This window comes from Mesoplodon densirostris, chromosome 7 (assembly GCF_025265405.1).
Source record: "Mesoplodon densirostris isolate mMesDen1 chromosome 7, mMesDen1 primary haplotype, whole genome shotgun sequence".
In the NCBI taxonomy this organism is placed as follows: domain Eukaryota; kingdom Metazoa; phylum Chordata; class Mammalia; order Artiodactyla; family Ziphiidae; genus Mesoplodon; species Mesoplodon densirostris.
In genome coordinates, this window is record NC_082667.1 from 79,299,821 (window position 1) to 79,326,813 (window position 26,993).

A 26,993-nucleotide genomic window follows, 5' to 3' on the forward strand; every position below is an offset into this window, starting at 1 on the left:
CACATAAGCCTTAGGAAACGGTAGCTGCCATCCGCATCAGCCTTGAATACTTGTTGATTGAATGTGAACTAAATGTGGATGGCAAGCAGATGGGTATGCGCACAGGTAGGGCAGCTTGATTTACTCACGCCGAGGTGCCTTTACCTGTGACCCCTGCCGCATCTCTATTTGACAGCTAGTCAGATTTTCTTAGCCGTGAGCACTCAGTTCTCTTCCCAGGCCTTCTTCCTCGGCTCTTGACAATGGGCTGCATTTCCTAGCTGCCGAGTGGTAAAGCTGGGACTCCATCCAGGTCCCTCTGACCTCAAAGCCCCTGCTCTGAACCACCATACTACCTGCCTTTTAAAATATTGTCCTAAGGGATAAAACGCACGTAACGAGCTAGGTCTGTAAAATCCTGGAATAAATCCCTCAGGGAAATCCAGGTTGAGTAACTATGGTTGGATCATGTCATGAGCAGCCCAGGAGATTGGGGTCACTACTAAAGATCTGATTGGTTAAGATATCACCTAACACCTGTCAGAATGGCCGTCACCAAAAAGAACACAAATAACAAGTGTTGGCGAGGATATGGAGAAAAGGGAACCCTTGTACACTGTTGGTGGAAATGTAAATTGGTGTGGCCACTACGGAAAACAGTTTGAAGGTTTCTCAAAACACTAAAAATAGAACTACCACATGATCCAGCAATTCCACTCCTGGGTATTTATTCCCCTAAAATGGAAAACACTAATTCAAAAAGATACATGCACCCCAATGTTCATAGCAGCATTATTTACGATAGCCAAGACATGAAAGCAACCTAAGTGCCCATCAACAGATGAGTGGATAAAGAAGATGCAGTAGGGAATTCCCTGGCGGTCCAGTGGATAGGAGTTGACGCTTTCACTGCTACGGCCCAGGTTCAGTCCCTGGTTGGGGAACTAAGATCCCACAAGCTGCATGGTGTGGCCCCCCCCAAAAAATAGATGTGATACATATATATATAGATATATATATATATGCAGTGGAATACTACTCAGCCATAAAAAAGAATGCAATTTTGCCATTTGCAGCAACATGGATGGACTTGGAGTGTACTGTGCTTAGTGAAATAAGTCATACAGAGAAAGATAAATACTGTATGATACCACTTTTATGTGGAATCTAAAAAATAAAACTAGTGAATATAACAAAAAAAAGAAATAGACTCACAGATATAGAAAACAAACTAGTGGTTACCAGTGGGGAGCGGGAAAGGGGGAGGGACAAGTTAGAGGTAGGGAAATAAGAGGAACAAACTTCTGTGCTCACTTCAGCAGCACATATACTAAAATCGGAACAATACAGAGAAGATTAACATGGCCCCTGTGCAAGGATGACACGGAAATTCATGAAGCGTTCCACCCTTTTGTGATCGGAATGGGAAGGAAATTCAAAAAAGAGGGGATATATGAATACATAGAGCTGATTCACGTTGCTGTACAGCAGAAACTAACACAATATCGTAAAGCAGCTATACTCCAATTTAAAAAAAAGAGGTACAAACTACTATGTATAAAATAAATAAGCTACAATGATATATTTTACAGCACAGGGAATATAGCCAATATATATTTTTTTAATTTCAGTTTTTCCTAATTTTTTTTTTTTTTTTTTTTTTTTTTGCCGTATGCGGGCCTCTCACTGTTGTGGCCTCCCCCGTTGCGGAGCACAGGCTCCGGACGCGCAGGCTCCGGACGCGCAGGCTCAGCGGCCATGGCTCACGGGCCCAGCCGCTCCGCGGCATATGGGATCCTCCCAGACCGGGGCACGAACCCGTATCCCCTGCATCGGCAGGCGGACTCTCAACCACTTGCGCCACCAGGGAGGCCCCCTAATTTTTTTAAAATTATTTTCTTTTTTTTTTTTAAACCCCACATTTGTTTATTTATTTATTTTTTTGGCTGTCTTGGGTCTTCGTTTCTGTGCGAGGGCTTTCTCTAGTTGTGGCAAGCGGGGACCACTCCTCATTGTGGTGCGCTGGCCTCTCACTATCGCGGCCTCTCTCATTGCGGAGCACAGGCTCCAGACGCGCAGGCTCAGTAGTTGTGGCTCACAGGCCTAGTCGCTCCGCGGCATTTGGGATCCTCCCAGACCAGGGCCCGAACCCGTGTCCCCTGCATTAGCAGGCAGACTCTCAACCACTGCGCCACCAGGGAAGCCCATAGCCAATATTTTATAATAACTATAAATGGAATATAACCTTTAAAAATTGTGAATCACTATGTTGTACACCTGAAACATACAATATTTTACATTGACTATATCTCAATTAAAAAATAAAAAAGCTGTGACCTAAAAAAAAAAAAAATCTGATTGGTGAAGGATTACTGTGTGGTCCCACTGGAAGACAGGAAACATCTAAGGAGGACCTTAAAAGTTAGCTCCCCTCTCGTCCTGCCTGGTTTCTCAGCTTCTTTTGATAAGGGAAAGAAAGGACTTTTTACATTTATCTTTGCAAGCTCAGTTGATTGTGTCTATTTCTGCAAGACTTTGTTGCAAATAAAAGGATTCCCTGCATACGTAGAAAATCGCTCTTTCTCAGATATCCAAGATACGCAGTATTTTTATGTGAAAAAAAAGAAAGTTGTAATACAATATGCACAGTGTTCTCCCCTTTTTTTTCTTTTTTTTTTTTTCAAATGCCAATATCCGACCACAGGAGAAATCTGGAGGAAAAGACATAAAAGTGTTGAGAGTATTATCCCAGCATGATGAGACTGCGTGAGCCTTGACTTTCACTCATTCGTTCAACAACTATTTATTGCAGCCCTACTGTGTGCCGGCCACTGAGGATACAGCGGGGGGACACTTTCCACTTTATGGGTTTCTGACCTGTTTGGATTTGTGTAACAGGCATGTGTAACTTTTGTATCCAGAACTATAATCAAGAATTGCTTCTTCTCCCAAAGAAGAAAATCCCTCTTTCCAACAGCCCAAGTCCGCATCACCATCTCTGCCATCTCGGGATCCGCCCAGCGCCCCTCTCCTCACGCACCCTTCACATCAGCCAGCCCAGCCCTTCACTCTCCAGCCTCTAGTCTCTCTGAAAAGAGAATGACAGACCTAGGTCTGAATTCTGATCCTACTGCTTACCAGCTCCATAGCTGAACCTTGCTGGGCGTCTGTGTCTCACCTATAAATGCAAACACATTTCCTTGCTGGGCTGTTTGTAATGCTCAGAAAATATCACGTGGTAAACTTCTGGCATGGTGCCTGGCACACGGCAAGTGGTTAATACTGAATAGCTATTATTATAATATTATTATTCTCACTCTTCCAAGCTGGAAATTCTCAGCAAGTGGCATTGTCAGAGGTCAAGGGCCCAGGCACGAGCCGGTTCAGCTCTCCTCCTGTCTCTCTCCGCACCCACCTTTCCTCCTTTCCCTCCATCTTCCCTCACTATGTTCTCTTTCCAAATGCAGCTCTTCCCTCCCTGAGTCTCCCCTTCTCTCTCCCTCCCAGACCACCTTGTGCACAAGCTCCTGAATCACGACCTCCTTCTTCAGTGTCTACAGCCTCCCACTCCATCTTTCTCCTTCGTCATCAAACATACGCTCCAAGCTGGTGCATCTTCACTGGGACCACTGCTTCTTTAGCTCCTTTTCTACTGCTTGTACTCCTGTCCCACTAAGACCTTGAAGTGCATTACACCCTGTGTGCTCACCACCAACTTCCCACATTGTCTTTGCCTCCTTGGCAACTGACGTGGCCCCCCCTGCACTGAAGCCCCAGCTTCCTCCCCCCGCCATGTTCTCTCTGGCCTACCCAACCCTCTCGGTTTGCTTTCTTGAAACCGTCTCATCTTTGATAATTACAGCTTGGGTGGGTGATGCTCCTGGCAGCCAGTAGGTGGAGGCCAGGGATGCTGCTAAACGTCCTACGGTGCCCAGGACGGCTCCCACAGCGAGGACTGTCCAGCCCAACACGTCGAGAATGCTGCAGCTGAGGAATGCTGCCGGCTCCTTCGTCTCTAATACATCCCGGTTATTGTTCTGAAAAAAACAATCACCCTTCATTAAGCCAACTCACTGCTCCATCAGAAGCTGAAACAGCAGTGACTCAGACCCTGGAGTCACACCACTGTGATCCCAAGCCCTGGCTCAGCCATGTGCCAGCTGTGTGGCGTCCAGCAGCCACACGTCTCAGAGCCCGACTGCCTCATGTGTAAAAGGAGGCGATGGCGGGACAGTACAGTGGGGTGATGCGTTGATTGCTTGGCAGAGGGCCGGGCACACAGGTCACACTCGTGACATTTCAGTGATGTTTAAATCAAGTTTATACTCTTTAGGCTACGGTTCTAGGCTGGCCACAAACTGAGCTCAGCTTTCCATCCCGACTCTTCCCTCTACTCCTCCCCTCCCCCATCATCTGCTCTACCCCAATTAAGCTCTTCCAGAACATGCACTGCATTTCCCCACCTCTCATCCTACCTCCTGCCTTCACCCCCCATATTAGTTTCCTATGGCTGTTCTAACAAATTACCACAAACTGAGGGGCTTAACACAACTCATATTTATTCTTTACAGTTCTGGAGGCCAAAGGTCCAAAATCAGTTTCGCTAAGGTAAAGGCAAGGGGCTGGTTCCTTCTGGAGGCTCTAGGAAAGAATCCGTTTCCTTGCCTTTTCTAGTCTCTAGACTGGAAAAGGCGAGGAAATAAAAATTCCCCACTTTCCTTGGCTCACGGCAGAGGAGCACCTTCAACTCTCTGCTTCTGTCACATCACCGTCTCTGTCTGTCTGTAGTCAGACTCCCTGTGTCTGCTTCTTGTAAGAACCCATGCGCCTATATTGGGTCCCCCCAGCTAATCCAGGATAAGCCCGCATCTCAAGATCCTTACCTTCATCACATCTGCAAAGGTCCTTCTGCCCTGTTAGGTAATGTTCATAGGCTCTAAGGATTAGGACCCAGACATCTTTGGGGGGGAGGCATCATTCACGCAACCACATCTTCCATTCTGACACGCCATCCCCTCCAACTCTGCATACCCACGCGTGCCCACTCCCAGTGGGGCCTCAGCCAAGCAGTGATCACACCAGGTGAATGATGGCACCTCCCCTGGGACTTTTTCATAGACGGATGGTGTGCAAGGACCAACCTTGGGGAACTACCCAGGATAAATACCCTGTTTAGAGGGAATAGGGCTTTCAAGAAACCAAGATTGCTGCTGGGTGGAGCCCTGGGCTAGGACACAGAAGCCTGGGTTCAAGTCCATCCTCACACCTGTGGCCGAAGGTTCCCCCTCAGTGCCCCTGCCCTGGGAGGCTGCAGCCTCATCTGAGCTGTGTGGCCTTGGACAAGTCATGTCACCTCTCTGGGCCTCGATGCCTCACCTGCCAAGGGAGGATGGTGAGCTAATTAGTACTGGCCTGTGGTAAGTGTCCAGTAAATAGCAGCTGTGACTTTTACATGCAGTAACTTCTTCCTGAGCCTTTCTTTTGAATGTAAATTATTTCTTTTATAGATCATAAGGACCACATGGATCGATCATTTCTAGACTTAAAGACCCTCGGGATGGAAAAACATGTTCAGAAAATATTGGATGTAAAACCTGACTTGCCACCTTTTTCAAGAGTAGAGATCCGAACAGTAACCAAAGAAACTTTGTTTCTGCACTGACTGACAAGTGGGGAGGGTGGGCATGAGGACAGACACTAGCTGTGTGCCCTGGCACCACTGTATACATCATTGGTTCGAGGCCAGGTCCTCCCTGATGGGCTGGCACCTGTATGGACTGATCGGTGCCTGGCCGTACCAGCGATCCAATGTTTGAATAGAAAGGCGGCTTCCCATCACGTACAGCATGATATAGCATTGCACTGATGTTGGCCAGGTCAATCTCTGGGCCCTCCTTTTCACATCACATGTTATATTCTGCAGAAAATATCCAACAAGCTTATGTACAACATTATGTCATGAGCTTGCCTAACATTTGCTTTTTGCTATAAACTGAAAAACATGAACACATAAAGGGCAGCCAAAGGGAGCCATGATGATTAAGAAGACACAAGTTCTAGAATCAGAGACCTGTGTCCTAATCCCAGCTCTGCAAGCTCTGTGACCTTGGGCAGGCTCCTAACCTTTCTGGGACTTCATTTCCCTTCTGTAAAATGAGGATGGAAAAATTAAAGGAGATCATTATGTAAAGTGCTTATCCCAGTGCCTAGCTCATAGCGAGCACTTTAATAGATGATAGTTATTGTTGTCAAACAGTATTTAAAGAGTATTATCCAAGACAACCTTCCTTTCTTAGGGAGCATAGTTTGTATTTGCCAGGATTTTCAGAAGTAATTTGATTGTTAGGTTGAAGGTGCCCTGTATCCTAAATGGATGTTTGATCGGGTGTTTGACTGACACATGACAATGGACAGCTCAGGTCAGCGTGGCTTGCTGTGGCAGCTGGTCTAAACCAGCTTTTGGAAAACATAATAAAGCCATCCTCTCTGTACCAGCATTTTCTCCTACAATTTTTCTAGACATTTGCTCACACGTCTAGATGTGTGAGTCTTCAGAAACGTGTTGGTTTTCCTGATAAAATCGAACCTTCCTTCTCTGAGGCTGGGAGTAGAGGGACCGTCTCCAGGTGGGGAGCTCAGCTGGATCTCACGTCCTGATGGTCCTGCTTCCAAGATTGACCTTCCCCTTGGCAACAAGCCCTCATCCCACCACTGACACCACAGAGCAGGAAACCTCCCAACTCTCAATCCTCCAAGATTGGCAGTAATTAAACGAAAGAGCAGGAGGAAGAATAGCTGACATCTGTGAACTGCTTACTGTGTGCCAGGCGTTGAGCTCAGCTGGCTCCATGCCTTATGTCATTGAACCATCGTAGCAGCCTTGTGTCATAGTTACTATTCTTGTCCCCATTTAAGAGATAAGAAAAATTAAGGCTTCAGGAGGTCAAGTACCTCACCCAAGGTCACAGAATAATGATTGAAGACACACCAGGGGTGTGTCCCTGGTGGTGTGTCTGCTAGCCTGCAGAGACCGGGTGGGGACTGTGTGCTTGGATCCTGTAGCCCAGGCTCTTCCTTAGTGACCCTCCCCTCAGGAAAAGAGGGGGCGTCTGGAGAGGTACAGAGGATGCAGCTCAGGGTAGCTGAAGACACTGAGCAGCATCTCAGGTTCTTTGTGCAGCAGATCTGCCCGGTTTATTGTCATCTTCAGATACCCTCTTTTATTCTCATCTCCATAGATACATAGACAAATATGTCCACTCTTATCTATCACAGTTACTTTGGGGGCCTTTATATTTTTGTAGTTGTTTTGTTTTTATTTTTTTATTTTTTTATTAGTTTCTTCTTTATAACAAAGTGAATCAGTCATACATATACATCTGTTCCCACATCCTTCCCTCATGCATCTCCCTCCCTCCCACCCTCCCCATCCCACCCCTCCAGGCGGTCACAAAGCACCGAGCTGATCTCCCTGTTCTATGCGGCTGCTTCCCACTAGCTATCTACCTTACGTTTGGTAGTGTATATATGTCCATGCCTCTCTTTCGCTTTGTCACAGCTTACCCTTCCCCCTCCCCATATCCTCAAGTCCATTCTCAAGTAGGTCTGTGTCTTTATTCCCGTTTTACCCCTAGGTTCTTCATGACATTTTTTTTAAATTCCATATATATGTGTTAGCATACGGTATTTGTCTTTCTCTTTCTGACTTACTTCACTCTGTATGACAGACTCTAGGTCTATCCACCTCATTACAAATAGCTCAGTTTCGTTTCTTTTTATGGCTGAGTAATATTCCATTGTATATATGTGCCACATCTTCTTTATCCATTCATCCGATGATGGACACTTAGGTTGTTTTCATCTCCAGGCTATTGTGAATAGAGCTGCAATGAACATTTTGGTACATGTCTCTTTTTGAATTATGGTTTTCTCAGGGTATATGCCCAGTAGTGGGATTGCTGGGTCATATGGTAGTTCTATTTGTAGTTTTTTAAGGAACCTCCATACTGTTCTCCATAGTGGCTGTACCAATTCACATTCCCACCAGCAGTGCAAGAGTGTTCCCTTTTCTCCACACCCTCTCCAGCATTTATTGTTTCTAGATTTCTTGATGATGGCCATTCTGACTGGTGTAAGATGATATCTCATTGTAGTTTTGATTTGCATTTCTCTAATGATTAATGATGTTGAGCATTCTTTCATGTGTTTGTTGGCAGTCTGTATATCTTCTTTGGAGAAATGCCTATTTAAGTCTTCTGCCCATTTTTGGATTGGGTTGTTTGTTTTTTTGCTATTGAGCTGCATGAGCTGTTTATAAATTTTGGAGATTAATCCTTTGTCAGTTGCTTCATTTGCAAATATTTTCTCCCATTCTGAGGGTTGTCTTTTGGTCCTGTTTATGGTTTCCTTAGCTGTGCAAAAGCTTTGAAGTTTCATTAGGTCCCATTTGTTTATCTTTGTTTTTATTTCCATTTCTCTAGGAGGTGGGTCCAAAAGGATCTTGCTGTGATTTATGTCATAGAGTGTTCTGCCTATGTTTTCCTCTAAGAGTTTGATAGTGTCTGGCCTTACATTTAGGTCTTTAATCCATTTTGAGCTTAGTTTTGTGTATGGTGTTAGGGAATGATCTAATCTCATACTTTTACATGTCCCTGTCCAGTTTTCCCAGCACCACTTATTGAAGAGGCTGTCCTTTCTCCACTGTACATTCCTGACTCCTTTATCAAAGATAAGGTGACCATATGTGCGTGGGTTTATCTCTGGGCTTTCTATCCTGTTCCATTGATCTATCTTTCTGTTTTTATGCCAGTACCACACTGTCTTGATTACTGTAGCTTTGTAGTATAGTCTGAAGTCAGGGAGCCTGATTCCTCCAGCTCCGTTTTTCGTTCTCAAGATTGCTTTGGCTATTCAGGGTCTTTTGTTTTTCCAAACAAATTTTGAAATTTTTTGTTCTAGTTCTGTGAAAAATGCCAGTGGTAGTTTGATAGGGATTGCATTGAATCTGTAGATTGCTTTGTGTAGTAGAGTCATTTTCACAGTATTGATTCTTCTAATCCAGGAGCATGGTATATCTCTCCATCTATTTGTATCATCTTTAATTTTTTTCATCAGTGTCTTATAATTTTCTGCATACAGGTCTTTTGTCTCCTTAGGTAGGTTTATTCCTAGATATTTTATTCTTTTTGTTGCAATGGTAAATGGGAGTGTTTTCTTGATTTCATTTTCAGATTTTTCATCATTAGTGTACAGGAATGCCAGAGATTTCTTTGCATTAATTTTGTATCCTGCTACTTTACCAAATTCATTGATTAGCTCTAGTAGTTTTCTGGTAGCATCTTTAGGATTCTCTATGTATAGTATCATGTCATCTGCAAACAGTGAAAGCTTTACTTCTTCTTTTCCAATTTGGATTCCTTTTATTTCCTTTTCTTCTCTGATTGCTGTGGCTAAAACTTCCAAAACTAGGTTGAATAAGAGTGATGAGAGTGGGCAGCCTTGTCTTGTTCCTGATCTTAGTGGAAATGGTTTCAGTTTTTCACCATTGAGGACGATGCTGGCTGTGGGTTTGTCATATATGGCCTTTATTATGTTGAGGAAAGTTCCCTCTATGCCTACTTTCTGCAGGGTTTTTATCATAAATGGGTGTTGAATTTTGTCGAAAGCTTTCTCTGCATCTATTGAGATGATCATATGGTTTTTCTCCTTCAACTTGTTAATATGGTGTATCACATTGATTGATTTGCGTATATTGAAGAATGCTTGCATTCCTGGAATAAACCCAACTTGATCATGGTGTAAGATCATTTTAATGTGCTGTTGGATTCTGTTTGCTAGTATTTTGTTGAGGATGTTTGCATCTATGTTCATCAGTGATATTGGCCTGTAGTTTTCTTTCTTTGTGACATCCTTGCCTGGTTTTGGTATCAAGGTGATGATGGCCTCGTAGAATGAGTTTGGGAGTGTTCCTTCCTCTGAAATTGTTTGGAAGAGTTTGAGAAGGATGGGTGTTAGCTCTTCTTTAAATGTTTGATAGAATTCGCCTGTGAAGCCATCTGGTCCTGGGCTTTTGTTTGTTGGAAGATTTTTAATCACAGTTTCAATTTCAGTGCTTGTGATTGGTCTATTCATATTTTCTATTTCTTCCTGATTCAGTCTTGGCAGATTGTGCATTTCTAAGAATTTGTCCATTTCTTCCAGGTTGTGCATTTTATTGGCATAGAGTTGCTTGTAGTAATCTCTCATGATCCTTTGTATTTCTGCAGTGTCAGTTGTTACTTCTCCTTTTTCATTTCTAATTCTATTGATTTGAGTCTTCTCCCTTCTTTTCTTGATGAGTCTGGCTAAAGGTTTGTCAATTTTGTTTATCTTCTCAAAGAACCAGCTTTTAGTTTGGTTGATCTTTGCTATCGTTTCCTTCATTTCTTTTTCATTTATTTCTGATCTGCTTTTTATGATTTCTTTCCTTCTGCTAACTTTGGGTTTTTTTGTTCTTCTTTCTCTAATTGCTTTAGGTGCAGGGTCAGGTTGTTTACTCGAGATGTTTCCTGTTTCTTAAGGTGGGATTGTATTGCTATAAACTGCCCCCTTAGAACTGCTTTTGCTGCGTCCCATAGGTTTTGGGTCGTCGTGTCTCCATTGTCATTTGTTTCTAGGTATTTTTTAATTTCCTCTTTGATTTCTTCAGTGATCACTTCGTTATTGAGTAGTGTATTGTTTAGTCTCCATGTGTTTGTATTTTTTACAGATCTTTTCCTGTAATTGATGTCTAGTCTCATAGCATTGTGGTCGGAAAAGATACTTGATACAATTTCAATTTTCTTAAATTTACCAAGGCTTGATTTGTGACCCAAGATATGATCTATCCTGGAGAATGTTCCATGAGCACTTGAGAAAAATGTGTATTCTGTTGTTTTTGGATGGAATGTCCTATAAATATCAACTAAGTCCATCTTGTTTAATGTATCATTTAAAGCTTGTGTTTCCTTATTTATTTTCATTTTGGATGATCTGTCCATTGGTGAAAGTGGGGTGTTAAAGTCCCCTACTATGATTGTGTTACTGTCGACTTCCCCTTTTATGGCTGTTAGTATTTGCCTTATGTATTGAGGTGCTCCTATGTTGGGTGCATAAAGATTTACAATTGTTATATCTTCTTCTTGGATCGATCCCTTTATCGTTATGTAGTGTCCTTCTTTGTCTCTTCTAATAGTCTTTATTTTAAAGTCTATTTTGTCTGATATAAGAATTGCTACTCCAGCTTTCTTTTGATTTCCATTTGCATGGAATATCTTTTTCCATCCCCTTACTTTCAGTCTGTATGTGTCTCTAGGTCTGAAGTGGGTCTCTTGTAGACAGCATATATATGGGTCTTGTTTTTGTATCCATTCAGCCACTCTCTGTCTTTTGGTGGGAGCATTTAGTCCATTTACATTTAAGGTAATTATTGATATGTGTGTTCCTATTCCCATTTCCTTAATTGCTTTGGGTTCGTTATTGTAGGTATATTCCTTCTGTTGTGTTTCTTGCCTAGAGAAGTTCCTTTAGTATTTGTTGTAAAGCTGGTTTGGTGGTGCTGAACTCTCTCAGCTTTTGCTTGTCTGTAAAGGTTTTAATTTCTCCATCAAATCTGAATGAGATCCTTGCTGGGTAGAGTAATCTTGGTTGCAGGTTTGTCTCCTTCATCACTTTAATTATGTCCTGCCACTCCTTTCTGGCTTGTAGAGTTTCTGCTGAGAGATCAGCTGTTAACCTGATGGGGATTCCCTTGTGTGTTATTTGTTGCTTTTCCCTTGCTGCTTTTAATATGATTTCTTTGTGTTTAATTTTTGACAGTTTGATTAATATGTGTCTTGGCGTATTTCTCCTTGGATTTATTCTGTATGGGACTCTCTGTGCCTCCTGGACTTGATTAACTATTTCCTTTCCCATATTAGGGAAGTTTTCAACTATAATCTCTTCAAATATTTTCTCAGCCCCTTTCTTTTTGTCTTCTTCTTCTGGAACCCCTATAATTCGAATGTTGGTGCGTTTAATGTTGTCCCAGAGGTCTCTGAGACTGTCCTCTGTTCTTTTCATTCTTTTTTTCTTTATTTTGCTCTGCATCCGTTATTTCCACTATTTTATCTTCCACCTCACTTATCCATTCTTCTGCCTCAGTTATTCTGCTATTGATCCCATCTAGAGTATTTTTCATTTCATTTATTGTATTTTTAATTGATGCTTGATTCATCTTTAGTTCTTCTAGGTCCTTGTTAACTGTTTCTTGCATTTTGTCTATTCTATTTCCAAGATTTTGGATCTTGGAAATAGAATCTTGGATCAGCTTTACTATCATTATTCTGAATTCTTTTTCAGGTAGACTGCCTATTACCTCTTCATTTGTTAGGTCTGGTAGGTTTTTATCTTGCTCCTTCACCTGCTGTGTGTTTTTCTGTCTTCTCATTTTGCTTCTCTTACTGTGTTTGGGGTCTCCTTTTTGCAGGCTGCAGATTCATAGTTCCCGTTGTTTTTGGTGTGTGTCCCCAGTGGCTAAGGTTGTTTCAGTAGGTTGTGTAGGCTTCCTGGTGGGGGGGGACTAATGCCTGTGTTCTGGTGGTTGAGGCTCGATCTTGTCTTTCTGGTGGACAGGTCCACGTCTGGTGGTGTGTTTTGGGGTGCCTGTGGCCTTATTATGTTTTTAGGTAGCCTCTCTGATAATGGGTGGGTTTATGTTCCTGCCTTGCTAGTTGCTTGGCATAGGGTGACCAGCACTGTAGCCTGCTGGTCGTTGACTGAAGCTCGGTGCTGGTGTTGAGATGGAGATCTCTGGGAGATTTTCGCTGCTTGATATTATGTGGAGCTGGAAGGTCTCTTGTGGACCCGTGTTCTGAAATTGGCTCTCCCACTTCAGAGGCACAGCACTGACTCCTGGCTGCAGCACCAAGAGCCTTTCATCCACCCGGCTCAGAATAACAGGGAGAAAAAGTAGAAAGAAAGAATTATTAGAAGAAAGAAAGTGAGAGGGAAAGAAAGGAAGAAGGGAAGAAAGGAAGGAAGGAAGGAAGGAAGAAAGAAAGGAGGGAGGGAGGGAGGAAGGATGGAAAGAAAGAAAGAAAGAGAGGAGGGAGGAAGGAAAGAAAAAGAAAGTGGAAAGAAGAAGGGTGGGAGGGAGGGAGGGAGGAAAGAAAAAGAAGGAAAGGAGGAGCGGAGGGAGGGAGGGAGGAAGGAAAGGTAGGAAAAAAAAGAAAGAGCAGGTAAAGTAAAATAGAATAAACTATGAAATATAGTAGCGTTATTAAAATTAAAAAGTAATGATTGAAAAAAAAAACGGACAGATAGAACCCTGGGACATATGGTGGAAGCAAAGCTATACAGAGAGACTCTTGCACAGAAGATTACACATACACATTCACAAAAAGAGAGCAGGGGGAAAAATCAAAAATCTTGCTCTCCAAGTCCACCTCCTCAATTTGGGATAATTCGTTGTAAAAAGAGGAAAAGGGCGAGAAGTCTGAAATCTTGCTCTCTAAGTCCACCTCCTTAATTTGGGATAATTCGTTGTAAAAAGAGGAAAAGGGGGGAAAGTCTTAAATCTTGTCCTCAAAGTCCACTTCCTCAATTTGGGATGATTCGCTGTCCATTCATGCACTCCACAGACGCAGGGCACATCAAATGGGCCGTGGAGCTTTAATCCGCTGCCTCCGAGGCTGCACAGAGAGATTTCCCTGTCTCTTCTCTGCTCTCACAGCTCCCGGGTCTCAGCCCTGGACCTGGCCCCGCCTCTGCGCGTAGGTCGCCGGAGGGCGTCGGTTCTTCGCTCAGACAGGACGGGTTTAAAGGAGCCGCTGATTTGGGGGCTCTGGCTCACTCAGGCAGAGGGGAGGGAGGGGCGCGCAGTGTGGGGCGGGCCTGCGGCGGCAGAGGCCGGCGTGATGTTGCAGCAGCCCGAGGCGCTCCGTGCACTTTCCCGGGAAAGCCGTCCCCGGGTCCCGGGACCCCGGCAGTGGCGGGGTGCACAGTCCCCCCGGAAGGCAGGGCGGACAGTGACCCGCGCTCGCACACAGGCCCCGCGGCGGCGGCGGCAGTGGCAGCCCCAGCGTCCCACGCCCGTCTCCGAGGTCCGCGCCTTTAGCCGCGGCTCGCGCCTGTCTCCGGCGCTTCCCCAAGCAGCCCTCTTAATGCCCTCTCCTCGCGCACCAGGAAACAAAAGGGAAAAAAGTCTCTTGCCTCTTCGGCAGCTCCAGACCCTTTCCCCGGACTCCCTCCAGGCTAGCCGTGGTGCACTAACCCCTTCAGGCTCTCTTCCTGCAGCCAGCCCCAGTCCTCTCCCTGCGCTCCGACTGAAAGCCGATACCCGAGCCTCAGCTCCCAGCCCCGCCCGCCCCGGCGGCCAAGCAGACAAGCCTCTCGGGCTGGTGTGTGCCTGAGGGCACCGATCCTCTGTGCCAGAATCTCTCTGCTTTGCCCTCCACACCCCTGTTGCTGTGCTCTCCTCCGCTACTCCGAAGCTTTCCCCCTCCGCCACCTGCAGCCTCCGCCCGCGAAGGGGCTTGTAGTGTGTGGAAACCTTTCCTCCTTCACGGCTCCCTCCCACTGGTGCAGGTCCCGTCCCTATCCTATTGTCTCTGTTTATTCTTTTTTTCTTTTGCCCTACCCAGGTATGTGGGGAGTTTCTTGCCTTTCGGGGGGTCTGAGGTCTTCTGTCAGCGTTCAGTAGGTGTTCTGTAGGAGTTGCTCCACGTGTAGATGAATTTCTGATGTATCTGTGGGGAGGAAGGTGATCTCCGCGTCTTACTCTTCCGCCATCTTCCTCCGGGTCCAAAAGATAGGTTTTTTAAACGTGGTATTGAGATAAGTGGATAGCATTACATCTCCAGCATCTAGTCTAGTAGGTGTTCAATAATTCTGTGATGCATGACTGAAGAAACATATGGTAAGTCCAGAGCCCAGACTTCTGGTTCCACTGGTGCTGCCTTGTGTGACCTTGGACAGAGAATTACATTTCCACTGAGTCTCAGATACCACGTAGGAAGAGGGTCTCCAACAAGATGGTCACTAAGTGTTCATCCACTTTAGACTTCTAATCCCTCAGGCAGGGAGGGCCCGTGCCTTCCTCCTGGGTACTTGGGCGGCACCGCCAGTTGTTTTGTTTTTAATCTCAGAGGTTTTCAGGGTAGTGCCAACAAATGCTAGGGCTAAGAGAGGCTCATGGCAAGCATTAAAAGCCACTTTATTTTTTAAGGATGTTTACTATGGTTATTTGTAGTCGTTCAGATCAGGTCCCCTATTCAGTCTGGTGGCCTTTCCATGCAGTCAGTTGGGCTTCCAGCAGCCAGCTGGCTGGTTGGGGTCTTAGGGAGATGCAGCTGCAAACACTATCTGCATTGTCTCTGGAAAGGGTCTGAAGTGATGCCCACCCACCAGGTTCCAGAGCTAGGAGAAGGTTGGGCCAAATTTTGTGAGGGTATGGTTTCTGCTGCACAGAAATGAGATTCCTTTAATAAAAAGGAGGGAGGCTATTTTCCACTTAACCTTCATTCGTTCATTCAACAAACATGCCCACTATGCAGCACTCATTGCCAGGTGCCATGCTGGGCACAAGGAGGGAGATAGTGACCACATGGTCCCCATTTTTCTGGAGCTTGTCTTCTCAACATCAGCGGTACTGATTTTTTGAGCCAGGTAACTCTTTGTTTGGGAGACTGCCCTATGCATCGTGGGGTGTTTAGCAGCATCCTTGTCCTCTACCCACTAGACGCCAGCAGCAATTATGACAACCACAAATGTGTCCAGGCATTGCTAAATGTCCTGGAGGGGGTGGGGTGGACAGAGTCACCCCCGGTTGAGAACCACTGGCCTAAAGGGAAGACAGACGAGACAGTGGCCAAAGAATGGCACAAGTGATGCATCATTTCAAAGGCAGTCGTGCTCTGAAGGGGTAGGAGCACAGACATAAAGAAAGCAGTTCACAGAGTCAGACTGGATTTAAAACCAAGTCTCTTGGCATGGACATATATACACACACACGCTACCAAAGGTAAAATAGATAGCTAGTGGGAAGCAGCTGCATCGCACAGGGAGAGCAGGTCAGTGCTGTGTGTCTACCTAGAGGGGTGAGATAGGGAGGGTGGGAGGGAGACGCAAGAGGCAGGGGATATGGGGATATATGGATACGTATAGCTGATTCACTTTTTGATACAACAGAAACTAACACAGCATTGTAAAGCAATTATACTCCAATAAAGATGTTAAAAAAATTAACTCTCTCAAATTATTCTTTAGTAACTTTCCAGTTCTTCCATTATTCTTTGGGTTATTCTTCTGGATGTAGAAAATCATAATGGAATGCCAAGAGACTTTTTTTTCTTTTTTTAAATTTCAGCTTCAAAATGGCCTTTCCAGCCCAGGGTCCATCATGGCCACTGAGAAGTTATGGAAAACGGATGTGGCTGAGGCTTTAGATCTTAGTGAAAAGCTGGTAGGTATACCCAGCATCAGTCCCCTCCTGTCCAAACTTGCGTGCCCTGCAGATAGTTTACACATCAACCTCACATACATGTTTAGTTGTTACAGTAGCTCCACGAGACCCATCTCCTATCCCAGCATGGGCTGGAAATTGCAGAGCCCAATTCCTTGGAAGACTGGGTAGTAAGAATGAATGTTTATATCTGTTGTCATTCCCCCTCCCCCCCTCCCCCCAATTCTCAAAATGGCATAGTGTAAATGGATGCGGGGGAAAATGAAAGTCATACTAAAAGCCCCAAATGCACTCATTTGCAAAGCATGTGTTTCTTCTCTGCAACTGCAGAAAATGAATGAAACAGAATTAGATGTTTGCCTCCTCAAAGTGGCCACCAGCGGTCTTGGGCCAGGCCTCTTACCTGTGAAACGCTTTCTCGTAGTACTTGGATATGAGCAAAACCCTCGGGACTATGATGAACATCAAAGATATGTCAGGTCACGTGTCCATGAAACACCTCTCCCCAAAAGAGAGGGAGAGAGTCTACCAGCTTCGACAAAGAGACCTCTACCTGGTGTTTGATAAGATCACCCTTCTCAAGAACCAGCTGCAGAGGAAAGAAGAGCTTTTGAAACGATACGAGAAGGACATTGAACAGCTCAAGTATGGCCCATGTCCCCAGCAAAAGGCCCAGGCCTCCATTCTCCAGGCTAAACCTCGGGGCAGCTCCAGACCCGTAGGGATCAGGACAAGAGGACAGAGGCCTGGGTGTGGAGGGGGGAGGCGGGATGGTGACTCAGGGCCTGATGGACCCAAGTCTCTGGGCAAGAAAGCAGCAGTTAAAGTACCGTACTGTTAAGGAACAAGGTGCACCTTTTATAAATGTGTCTGATGTTTCACCATGTGTGTGCTTTTCATAATTCCATCCTATTTTCAGTGGTATCCGTTCCCCCACCCTCTCTGGGAAATTGGGAGGGGCTGGTAGCATAACCTGTGCCCCCTTCATGCTGCACGTCCACAGCCAATGGGCTATTTATTCTGCCCTCTAGTCCCCACATCTTCAGCCTTCCCCCCACTTGTAAGGAAACCGCGAAACCAGGCATATATGGAAGTGTTCTGAGGATCTCCCAGGTCGGGAGCATTGGTGGTGAGTGAGAAAGATGAGGAGAAAAGAGACTTTGTCTCTCCTGTGTGCTCAGGCAGAGCAAAGTGTCGGTTCAGATGTACCAGTCACAGGTGGCAAAGCTGAAGGACGACATCTCCAAAGAGGCCGAAGAAAAGGCGCTGCTGAAGGAGGCCCTGGTGCACATGGAAGAGCGGCTGCACCGGGAGAAGAGGGTCACCAGGGCGATCAGGCAGCAGAAGGTGAGAGGTCCCTGCTCAGAGCAGAGCCTCTGAGGCTGCCCCTCAGCTCCCTTTAGAAACAGCCAACTGAGGTCCCGGTGGGATCCAGGCAGCACAGAATGCATTCGCTCATTGCAAAGGAAGGTGACAGAATAGCTTTAGCGTTAGGCAGACTTAGGTTTAGACTCTTGTTCTGCCACTTACTGTGTGACTTCAGGCAGCTTTTTTTTTTTTAACATCTTTATTGGAGTATAATTGCTTTACAGTGTGGTGTTCGTTTCTGCTGTATAACAAAGTGAATCAGCTATATGCATACGTATATCCTCACATCCCTCCCTCTTGTGTCTCCCTCCCACCCTCCTTATCCCACCCCTCTAGATGGTCGCAAAGCACTGAGCTAATCTCCCTGTGCCATGCGGCTGCTTCCCACTGGCTATCTGTTTTACCTTTGGTTGTGTATATATGTCCGTGCCACTCTCTCACTTCGTCCCAGTTTACCCTTCCCCCTCCCCATGTCCTCAAGTCCATTCTCTACATCTGTGTCTTTATTCCTGGCTGCCCCTAGGTTCATCAGAACATTTTTTTTTTTTAGATTCTATATATATGTGTCAGCTTAACCTCTCTGAGACTCATAGTCTAGCTTGCCTCTATTTTTTTTAACTTTCTTTTTTTTAAGTTAATTTTTATTTTATATTGGAGTATAGTTGATTTACAGTGTTGTGTTAGTTTCAGGTGTACAGCAAAGTGATTCAGTTATACATACACATATATCTATTCTTTTTCAGATTCTTTTCCCATATAAGTTATTACAGAATATTGAGTAGAGTTCCCTGTGCTATACAGTAGGTCCTTGTTGATTATATATTTTATATATAATAGTGTGTATATGTTAATCCCAAACTCTAAATTTATCCCTCCCCACCACATTTCCACTTTGGTAACCATAAGTTTGTTTTCAAAGTCTGTGAGTCTGTTTCTGTTTTATAAATAAGCACATTTGTATCATTTTTTTTAGATTCCACATATAAGTGAATTCATATGATACTTGTCTTTGTCTGACTTACTTCACATAGTATGATAGTCTCTAGGTCCATCCATGTTGCTGCAAATGGCATTACTTCATTCTTTTTTACGGCTGAGTAGTATTCCACTGTATATTTGTACCACATCTTCTTTATCCACTCCTCCATCGACATTTAGGCTGCTTCCATGTCCTGGCTGTTGTGAACAGTGCTTTCTGAGACTCATAGTCTAGCTCGTCTGTATTTTTTTAACTTTTGATAATTCGTGTATTTTATCTTGTTCTTTCTATCCAGATAACTATTTTTTCTACCAGTTTTATTGAGACATAATTGACACACAGCACTGTACTGAGCTTAAGGGTGTCCAGCATCATGATCTGACTTCCCTGCCTCCTGCAATGATGACCACAATCAGTTGAGTGAACAGCCCGAGTGTTTTTAAAGGCGGCGCTTCTGATTTTCATTGTTCTGCCAGGTGGCAGGGATACACTGAGGGATAAGCTCTCTGAGAATAAAGATTTGGGTTTGCTCTTGTGAGTAGCCAGAATAGTACTCCAGTCTTTCTGACTTGGGGCTGTGTATTTGTACACGCATGCTTGCATGTATGTGTGTACATGTGAGTATGTGCTGTGTGTTTGCATGTGTGTGTATTTGTATGTGTGTGTTTGTTGCCTGCATGAGCTCTAAGGAGGCCAAGGTCATAGAAGGGTGCCCTTCTCCTCAACCAGGAGGTGATGGTCAGATAGTTCCTTGCAGAAGCCTGCCCTCCATCCTGCGAACCTTCCAGGCAATAGGTTTCCAGACAGCAGGCTCTCTGCTTAGAGCCCCAGAAATGAAAAGTGGCTGTCCTGCTCTGAGGGAGCCTGGATGCGGTGTTTCCAGTGCTCACTGCTGTGAATTAAACATCACAGGCCTTAGTCTGTGTGTGACATGGGGCTGCCTCAGGCAGAGGATAGTTTCCTTTCACACCAAGCAATGCCAGGGAGAGCTGGGCCAGTGACAGAGTTGTGACTTTCCCTTTGATGTGCCCTCTGGAGAGCTCACCCCTCCCCAAGGTGCCCACCACCACCCCCAGGGCTTGGCAGACTAGGTCCCAAAGCAGAGACACCAGACCACAGAATGGGACAGAGAAGGGCCCCCAAAAAAGCCACTGTCATGTACTGAAAACCTGAGGATTTACATAATGAGGTTTCACATGCATTATTCCTGGGCTGCCTCATTCACACACAACGCAAGGGACATGCCATCCTGTTTGGCGCTGGACATCCCTCAGCCGAGAAGGGTCTGAAATGGCCAAGCTGAACCTGTGTCAGGGTCCCCAGAAGAGCTACAACTAGTAGCTTTCAAATTCGTGGAATTCACAACTGGGGGAAAGACTGACCAAGGGACAGGCACCTGCTCCACACCGCACATGCTTCATCTCTCCCATCAACCCGCAAGGGATGCTGGCAAGTGTCAGCCCCTTAGAGAGAGGGGAAAGCTGAGTTGACAGAGGGTACCGTTCCCTGGCTACTAAGTGGCAGAAACAGGATTCCCTCCCCACCTGCTGCCCTCCCCCGCCCATGTTCACTTTTCCACACCCCCTCCTTCTGTGTCTCCCTTACCAGGGTGGCCCCCTTGGATACATCGCACGATTGCTCCTGGGGGTTTCACTCCAGGACTCAGGTTTGCATTTCAGGCTTGTTGTTAATATGTCGTCAGAAATCCCTGTTTGTCGGGAAGAAAACAATAATACATTTGAAAGTTTTGCTGGATCCTAAAGGGCACTTGTATACATCTGTCTTGGCATCCGTTCCTTCCAGGGAGTATATCTTCGTTGTCTTTAAGCAGAAATGAACAGAAAGTAGAATTCCTCTTTTCTAAGTTTTACACTTAGTATTTTCACAAGGAGCCTTAGTTTTTTAGCCTTCTGTATAAAACTTTGAAACTCTTCACCCGTTCACAGAGGTGGCAAGGTTGAAGCACTGAGATGAAATGACACATCTTAAGCTTCAGAATTCCCCCCACCAAAAGAATGGAGTTTGTAGTTTTAATGTTTGACCATCTCTTCACCAAGCAGACCTTTCAAGAATCAAAAGTACTATTTCCACACTAATATCTTTGGCTGTGAAAATGAGACTTGGTATAAGATGCTGGGCCTTCACAGCGAACTGGGTCTGTGGCTCTGTCCATGTGGCAGAGGGACGGGAACCGCGGCCCAGGCCGTGCGCACTCGAATCCACATCCCACATCCCTCGAGAAGCCGGCAGTGTCTCTCAGAGTTCAGAGGCCAGATTTGGAGTCAAACAAATAGGGGTCAAGCCCCACCACTGCCCCGAATGACCCTGAGTAAGTGGCTTGACCTCTGTATCACAGGTTCCTCAACAAAAGCAACCAAAACTGTTAGCAAGGGGCCTACTCCGTGGGGCAGTGGGAGGGTTAAATGGCAAAATGCCTGCAGTGCCTGGCACATCACAAGCCCTGTTTCTAAGGGGGAAGAATAGGCAGCTCATGGATGGGTGGGAATTCCTCTATTTCTTTCAGGGAGCTTCCTGCCAGCTGACGCCTTCCCCGGTCCTCCCAAAGCCGCCAGCTCTTATGGGATGCGCTCTTCTCTTTGGTGAATATGACTCGGCCACGGCCAAGAAAGGATCCAGATACCTTTTGTGAATGGGCTAAGGCTGGGATTTTCAAGAGGAAATTTTTAAATGCACAGAAGTTGCCACTTGGGAAGCACGCAAGCCCTTTCTTAGGGCTTGAAGTGGAAGAAAGGCTGAAGGGCACCGGCTGCTTCTGGCAGGAGAAGCCGCTCAGCTCTCCTGCCAATCAAATCTCCAGCCAATCAAGTCCTGGCTAGGGGGCGTGACCACCGCTTTGTCTTGTGGTCTCAGCCAGGAGAAGCCCCTAACCTTCCCTCTGCTTAATTAGCTCAGATCCTTCTTCTTTAAGATGAGAATAAAAATGGCACCTAGCTCGTAGCCTTCCCAATGGGAGCTTGTATACAAAAGCCTTAGTACACAGGACCAAAAAGCATACATGCTCTCCTACCATCGTCTTATCCTCACTATTCTCTTTAACTCACTATCTTCCAAGATTTCCTTGGGCCCAGGTATTCTCAAGATTCTGGCTTCCTCCGTGCCACTTGTGTGTTTTGTTTGTTTGTTTGTTTGTTTGTTTTTGCGGTCCGCAGGGCTCTCACTGTTGTGGCCTCTCCCGTTGCGGAGCACAGGCTCCGGACGTGCATGCTCAGCGGCCATGGCTCACGAGCCCAGCAGCTCTGCGGCATGTGGCATCTTCCCGGACCAGGGCACGAACCCGCGTCCCCTGCATCGGCAGGCGGACTCTCAACCACTGCGCCACCAGGGAAGCCCGAACTGTATATTTTTAAATGGTTAAGATGGTAAATGTTACGTTATGTATATTTTACCATAATTAAAAATTAAAAATGTTAATTATTGGGGGAAAAGAAGCTGTTGGGGACCTTGTAATGGATGGCTCAGTCTGTTAGCACTGGGCCTACCATTCAGTCTCAATATCATTAAAAACAGGATGACCAGACATTATGTGCTCACTGTGTTATGCAGGATGGATCACACAGTACCGCCTATGAAGGCGTCTGGACAACAAAAAGACTTTGATCTCCTCAGTCCTCTAGATCTAACTATTTGTTTACAGGAAACATGGGGAAAAGAGGAACAAGTTAACTGAAACCAAGAAGAAGTGATCAGCTAAATCCAGGATGTGAATGTTCTCCAGGACAAAAGACCCAGTTTCTCCAACAAATCAGTGGCTGGGGGATAAAAAAGGTCAGGGGTGGGGTGTTGCTGTTACAGAATTAAAGACATTTCAGAGACGTAACAACCAAGTGTAATGTGTGGACCTTGTCTGGATCCTGATTCTAACAAAGATAAAAGTAAAAAAGATATCTCTGAGAGAATCAAGGAAATGTGAGCATGGACTGAATATTAGATGTTATTCAGGAATGATTATAAGTATTTTTAGCTGTGATCATGTCAAGGCGGGGATAATGTAAAGGAACAAAAAGTCCTTTCAGTTAGGATGTCTTTATGGGTGAAATGACACAACTTGCTTTAAATTAACCTAGAAAAAAACTCAAAAAGGAAGATAAAAGAATGAGAGAACACTGGGAAAATGTTGAAGCTGGATGATGAATACATGGAGTTAATCGCAGGCTTCTCTAGTTTTGTGTGTGTTTCCAAAATCCCATAATAAAAAACAATTTTTATGTAGGCAATCTCAAAGGAACATACAGACACACATACAAACAGAGTGAGCTACAACCAAAGCATAAGCAAATGAGGAAGCCATTTGCCTTTAGTAAGTGCAGGAAACAGGAGATTAAGACTTGGGCCTTGAAAAGTGAGCTAACCAAGTCTAAGATGCCTGTATTAAGCTGGCACCCTCAAAGATGCTCCACACCCTGGCAAGAGGAGGGCTTAAAAAAATTTTTCTTCTGGACTTTCAGAAAGGGGAGCCTATGAAAACCTGTAGTTTTCAATGTGGCTCTGGAGGGGAAAACTAATAATGGCCACAATACTGATGATGATGATGATCACCCTGAAGGTTTGTAACCACGTGGGTCTGGGGCTCAAGTTTATACTCCATGTATTCAGTGGGAAAACTCCCAGTTGAGGAAATAAATGTCAGTGTTCAGAGGTTATTAGCATCCCCGGCATCCAGCTGAAACAAACAAAAAAGACTTCCGAGAGCAAAGCAGCCAGCAATCAGACCCCTCAGGATTCCCACAGATTAAGTTCAATCAAGAATGAGATCACAGTCAAATTACTAAACATCCAAGCAATAAGTCAGTATGAGCCAGAGTAAGCAGACACAACAAACAAGATATTGAGACACCACCCCTCTGCCACTCCCACCCAAAGACTTCAGATGTTGGAATTATCAGATAACAGATTCTAAAATCACTATGTATTCAATATTTTTTTTAAAGAAGGCTTTTAAAATGAGCAAGGAACGAGACTATTAAAAATGGCCAGGCATTTGTCCTCAGGAGTTTGTGGGAGCACAGGAGAGCTATTTGACCCCTGTACATTTGGCTCTTCCATTCTGGTGGGAAGAACAGATTTCTTTACAGAATCAAATTATGCTGGCAATAAAAATTCAAGTGCTTCCAGGAGCCAGAGAGGAAATATGAGCAGTGCATTGGGCAGGCAGAACATAGGCTGTATCTAAAGAGGGAGCCTCTTCGCAGCCCCAGCAGATTGTTGATCTATATACAAGAAGAGAGTCCAGGTATTGCCAGATATTCCCATTTTCCCAAAAAAAGGCATAAATCCAGATGTTAATGATCTGTACATGTTGGCTACTGTGGTAGACATCTGGTTTTCTTCACCTAATAACAATTCACCTCTCTTCTAAAATATTATGGCGTTATAATCCCCCTTTGGAGACAACACCTTTCTCCTAGTCTCAGTCCAGTTTCTCAGAGACACTGTTGATTCCACCTCTGGCTGCAGGGATGGGCATGTTGGCTCAAGCTCAGCCAATCAGAGCAGTCTCCTGGGCCACAATAATTGGCTCAGCAATGGGCTTGTGACCCACCCAGAGAAAATGAGAAGCAGTGAAGCCATTGGGGGAAGCTTAGGAAAAAGACTCCTATCCTTCCCTATGGAATTTAAAGCTGAGAAGATGTAAGGGTTGGAGCTTCGGCCGCCTTTTTGTGACCATTATACAGAGATTCTGTCTAAGGTTGGATCCACATGGTTCAAAGAATCCCTGAGAGCTGGAGAGAGGCCAAGGCCTCATGAAATCATCTGAGCCTGAACCAAGAGGTTCCCTCTAGACTTTTCATTTTTGGTAACCAGTGAATTTGCATTCATGCTAAAGACAATTTGAATAGGTTTCTCTGTCACTCCACAGAAAGCGGCCTATTCCTTCAGCAACTAATTAAAAGTCTTTTAACACGTTGGGAAAGCCAGACAAACATATCTGAGGGCTGACCATGGACCTTCAGTCTGCGGTCTCAGCACCTGGCCACCCCTCTCCTTCTGTACTCCTGTCCCTAGCTTCTCTGATGACTCGTCTTCTAGCCTCCATTCCCACTGCTCCTTCCCTGGACCATCCTCTGCTCTCCCTGCTCTACCTCCGGAAATCCTACTCGTCCTTCAGAACTCAAGTCAAATGGGTCCTTTTTTCTTAGCGCTTTCCTGACAACCCCACCCTAAGCCCTACCCGAGGCAGAAGAAGATACCTCTCCCTCCATCCCCAGGCCCCTCTGACAGCCCTGATGAACACTCAGCCCTTCTGCTGAGGATCCTAATTACCCAGCCACGTTCCTGTCTCGCCTGCTTCTTGATCGTGATCCAAATTCAGACGCAGATTAGAAGGGATGATATTTGAGGCTTAAGTTTCAAAAAACAATCAGTTCTTAAGAGAAGTCAGAAAACATGGTGAAAGATGAGGATTTGGGTCAGGGATTCGAAAGAAAAGAACAGTTGTTCCGCGGAAAAGAGAGGGTCTATGTGGAGTGCAGTGAGGAAGGAGGAAACACTGGACATATTTAGACCAAACGAAATGATTCAGAGGAAACCTGAGAAGAAATGTCTAGAGAGGCATGAGGTTGATCTGACTGGAAAGGAATACAAAAAATGTGTGACGGGAATGACCCAAAACAACAACGACAAAATGCCCAAAATAGGTGCACTATTCACGTGAGAAAAGAATGCAGACAGCAGGAAGACGCTGAGCAACCTCCAGAAAACAAGAGAGAAGGTGACAAAGGATGAGGTCATCTCAAACCAGATAAACAGGGAAGCTTTCTATGGACTGAAAGGGGTTTTTCAAAAGCTAGGGCTCATCTTGGCTTGCCCCTGATGGAAACTCAGGGCACCGAGGCCTTCTGGAATTTTCTGTTCAACAGACAGACACAGGGAGGGTCCCAGGAGGCCAGGCAGTGGCTAGATGTACCAAAAGAGGTACCATGGGTCAAAGGTCAAAACAAGCAAGGTCTCAGTTTATGAGCCACCCCAGGCAAACACTGTCTCGCTTTTTACTTCTAAGGACCATGGGACCTTGTCCACAGTTCCCATGCCACCTAACCTGGGACCAAGTCTTTCTTCATGTGATAAAATACCTAAGCCGGACAGTATCCAATCACAGCGGCCCTTAACCTTTGTTGGGGACATACCTGGTTGAGGCTCTGAGCCCTCTTCCCAGAAAAATGAACACAGCCTCAGACACAACAAAGTTTCCTTCCCGTTTAAGCAGCTTATACCCGCCCTGGGGCCCATCTCTTGAACAATATTTCCTGAACTCATTCACTTAATCAAAACAACATTTATTGAGTGCCAGCTCCCTGGTACCTGCCAGGCACTGCTGCCGGGTACTGCTCCGGACACCAAGGATACAGGGATCCTCGCCTCATGGAGTGGACCTTCCAGTTTGTATCTGAGCCCTCAAATGATCAGAATGTCTGGTGAAGCGGCCAGGGAATTCAATGATTCTGACATGGGGCCAGAATTAGGACCTGTCTTCCCAAAGAGCCCCAGCTCAAACACCCCTTCTGTAAGGAGAGAGGGGAGGAGTGTATTGAAAGCATGTGCTCTAACTGGGAAACTCATAGCCTGCTGAGGGAGTGTAGAGGGTACCTGCACTTTGGAAAAATGTTTGGCAGAATCTCGTAAAGCGGGACGTATGTGTGACCCAGAAATTCTACTCCTAGATATATAACGAAGAGATATGTGCACATGTGCATACCAAAAGGCATACACAACGGCCCCCAATTATCCATGGTGTTCACACCTCTGTGTCCCTTCCCCTTGCGAGTAGGACGGACTGTACCTTATTTCTAATCAGTAGATGCTGCAAAGGTGATGGGCATGTCATTTCTGTGATTATGTTACAGAAGACTGTAACTTCCATCTTGCCTGGAGACTCTTTCTATGGACTCTCACTGGCTTTGATGAAGCAAGCCACCTTATGGAGAGGCCCACATGGCAAGAAACAGTGCAGGATCTCTGGCTAACAGCCAGCAAGGAGGTGAGGCCCTCAGACTAACTAACAACGCTCAGGAAACTGTATCTTGCCAACCACCACATGAACTGGAAAGAGGATCCTTCCCCAGCTGAGCCTCAGATGAGACCCCAGCCCTGGCCACCTCCCTCATTGCAGCCTGGGAGAGACCCTGAGCAGAGAACCCAGCTAAGCAGTGCCCGGATTCCTGACCCACAGAAACTGTGACATAAGTGTGT

The 26,993-nt window shown here is 45.4% G+C and overlaps 2 protein-coding genes and 1 non-coding gene across 3 annotated transcripts in view; 2 read left to right on the top strand and 1 right to left on the bottom strand.

The window, feature by feature from the left end:
- Window positions 1–17,279, top strand: part of LOC132493606 (forkhead-associated domain-containing protein 1-like) — a 63,985-nt gene extending 46,706 nt beyond the window's left edge. Inside the window, exons 11-13 of the mRNA XM_060104321.1 lie at window positions 5,487–5,611; window positions 16,343–16,438; window positions 16,863–17,279. Of these exons, the coding sequence (XP_059960304.1) occupies window positions 5,487–5,611; window positions 16,343–16,438; window positions 16,863–17,279 (638 nt within the window). The remainder of the gene's footprint in view (window positions 1–5,486; window positions 5,612–16,342; window positions 16,439–16,862) is intronic.
- Window positions 1–26,993, bottom strand: part of LOC132494286 (U3 small nucleolar RNA-associated protein 25 homolog) — a 720,475-nt gene that overhangs the window by 657,039 nt on the left and 36,443 nt on the right. The gene's annotated exons all lie outside the window — the stretch shown is intronic.
- LOC132494548 (U6 spliceosomal RNA) lies at window positions 1,286–1,392 on the top strand. The gene has a single exon (XR_009533124.1). It is a non-coding gene; the product is annotated as a U6 spliceosomal RNA (small nuclear RNA).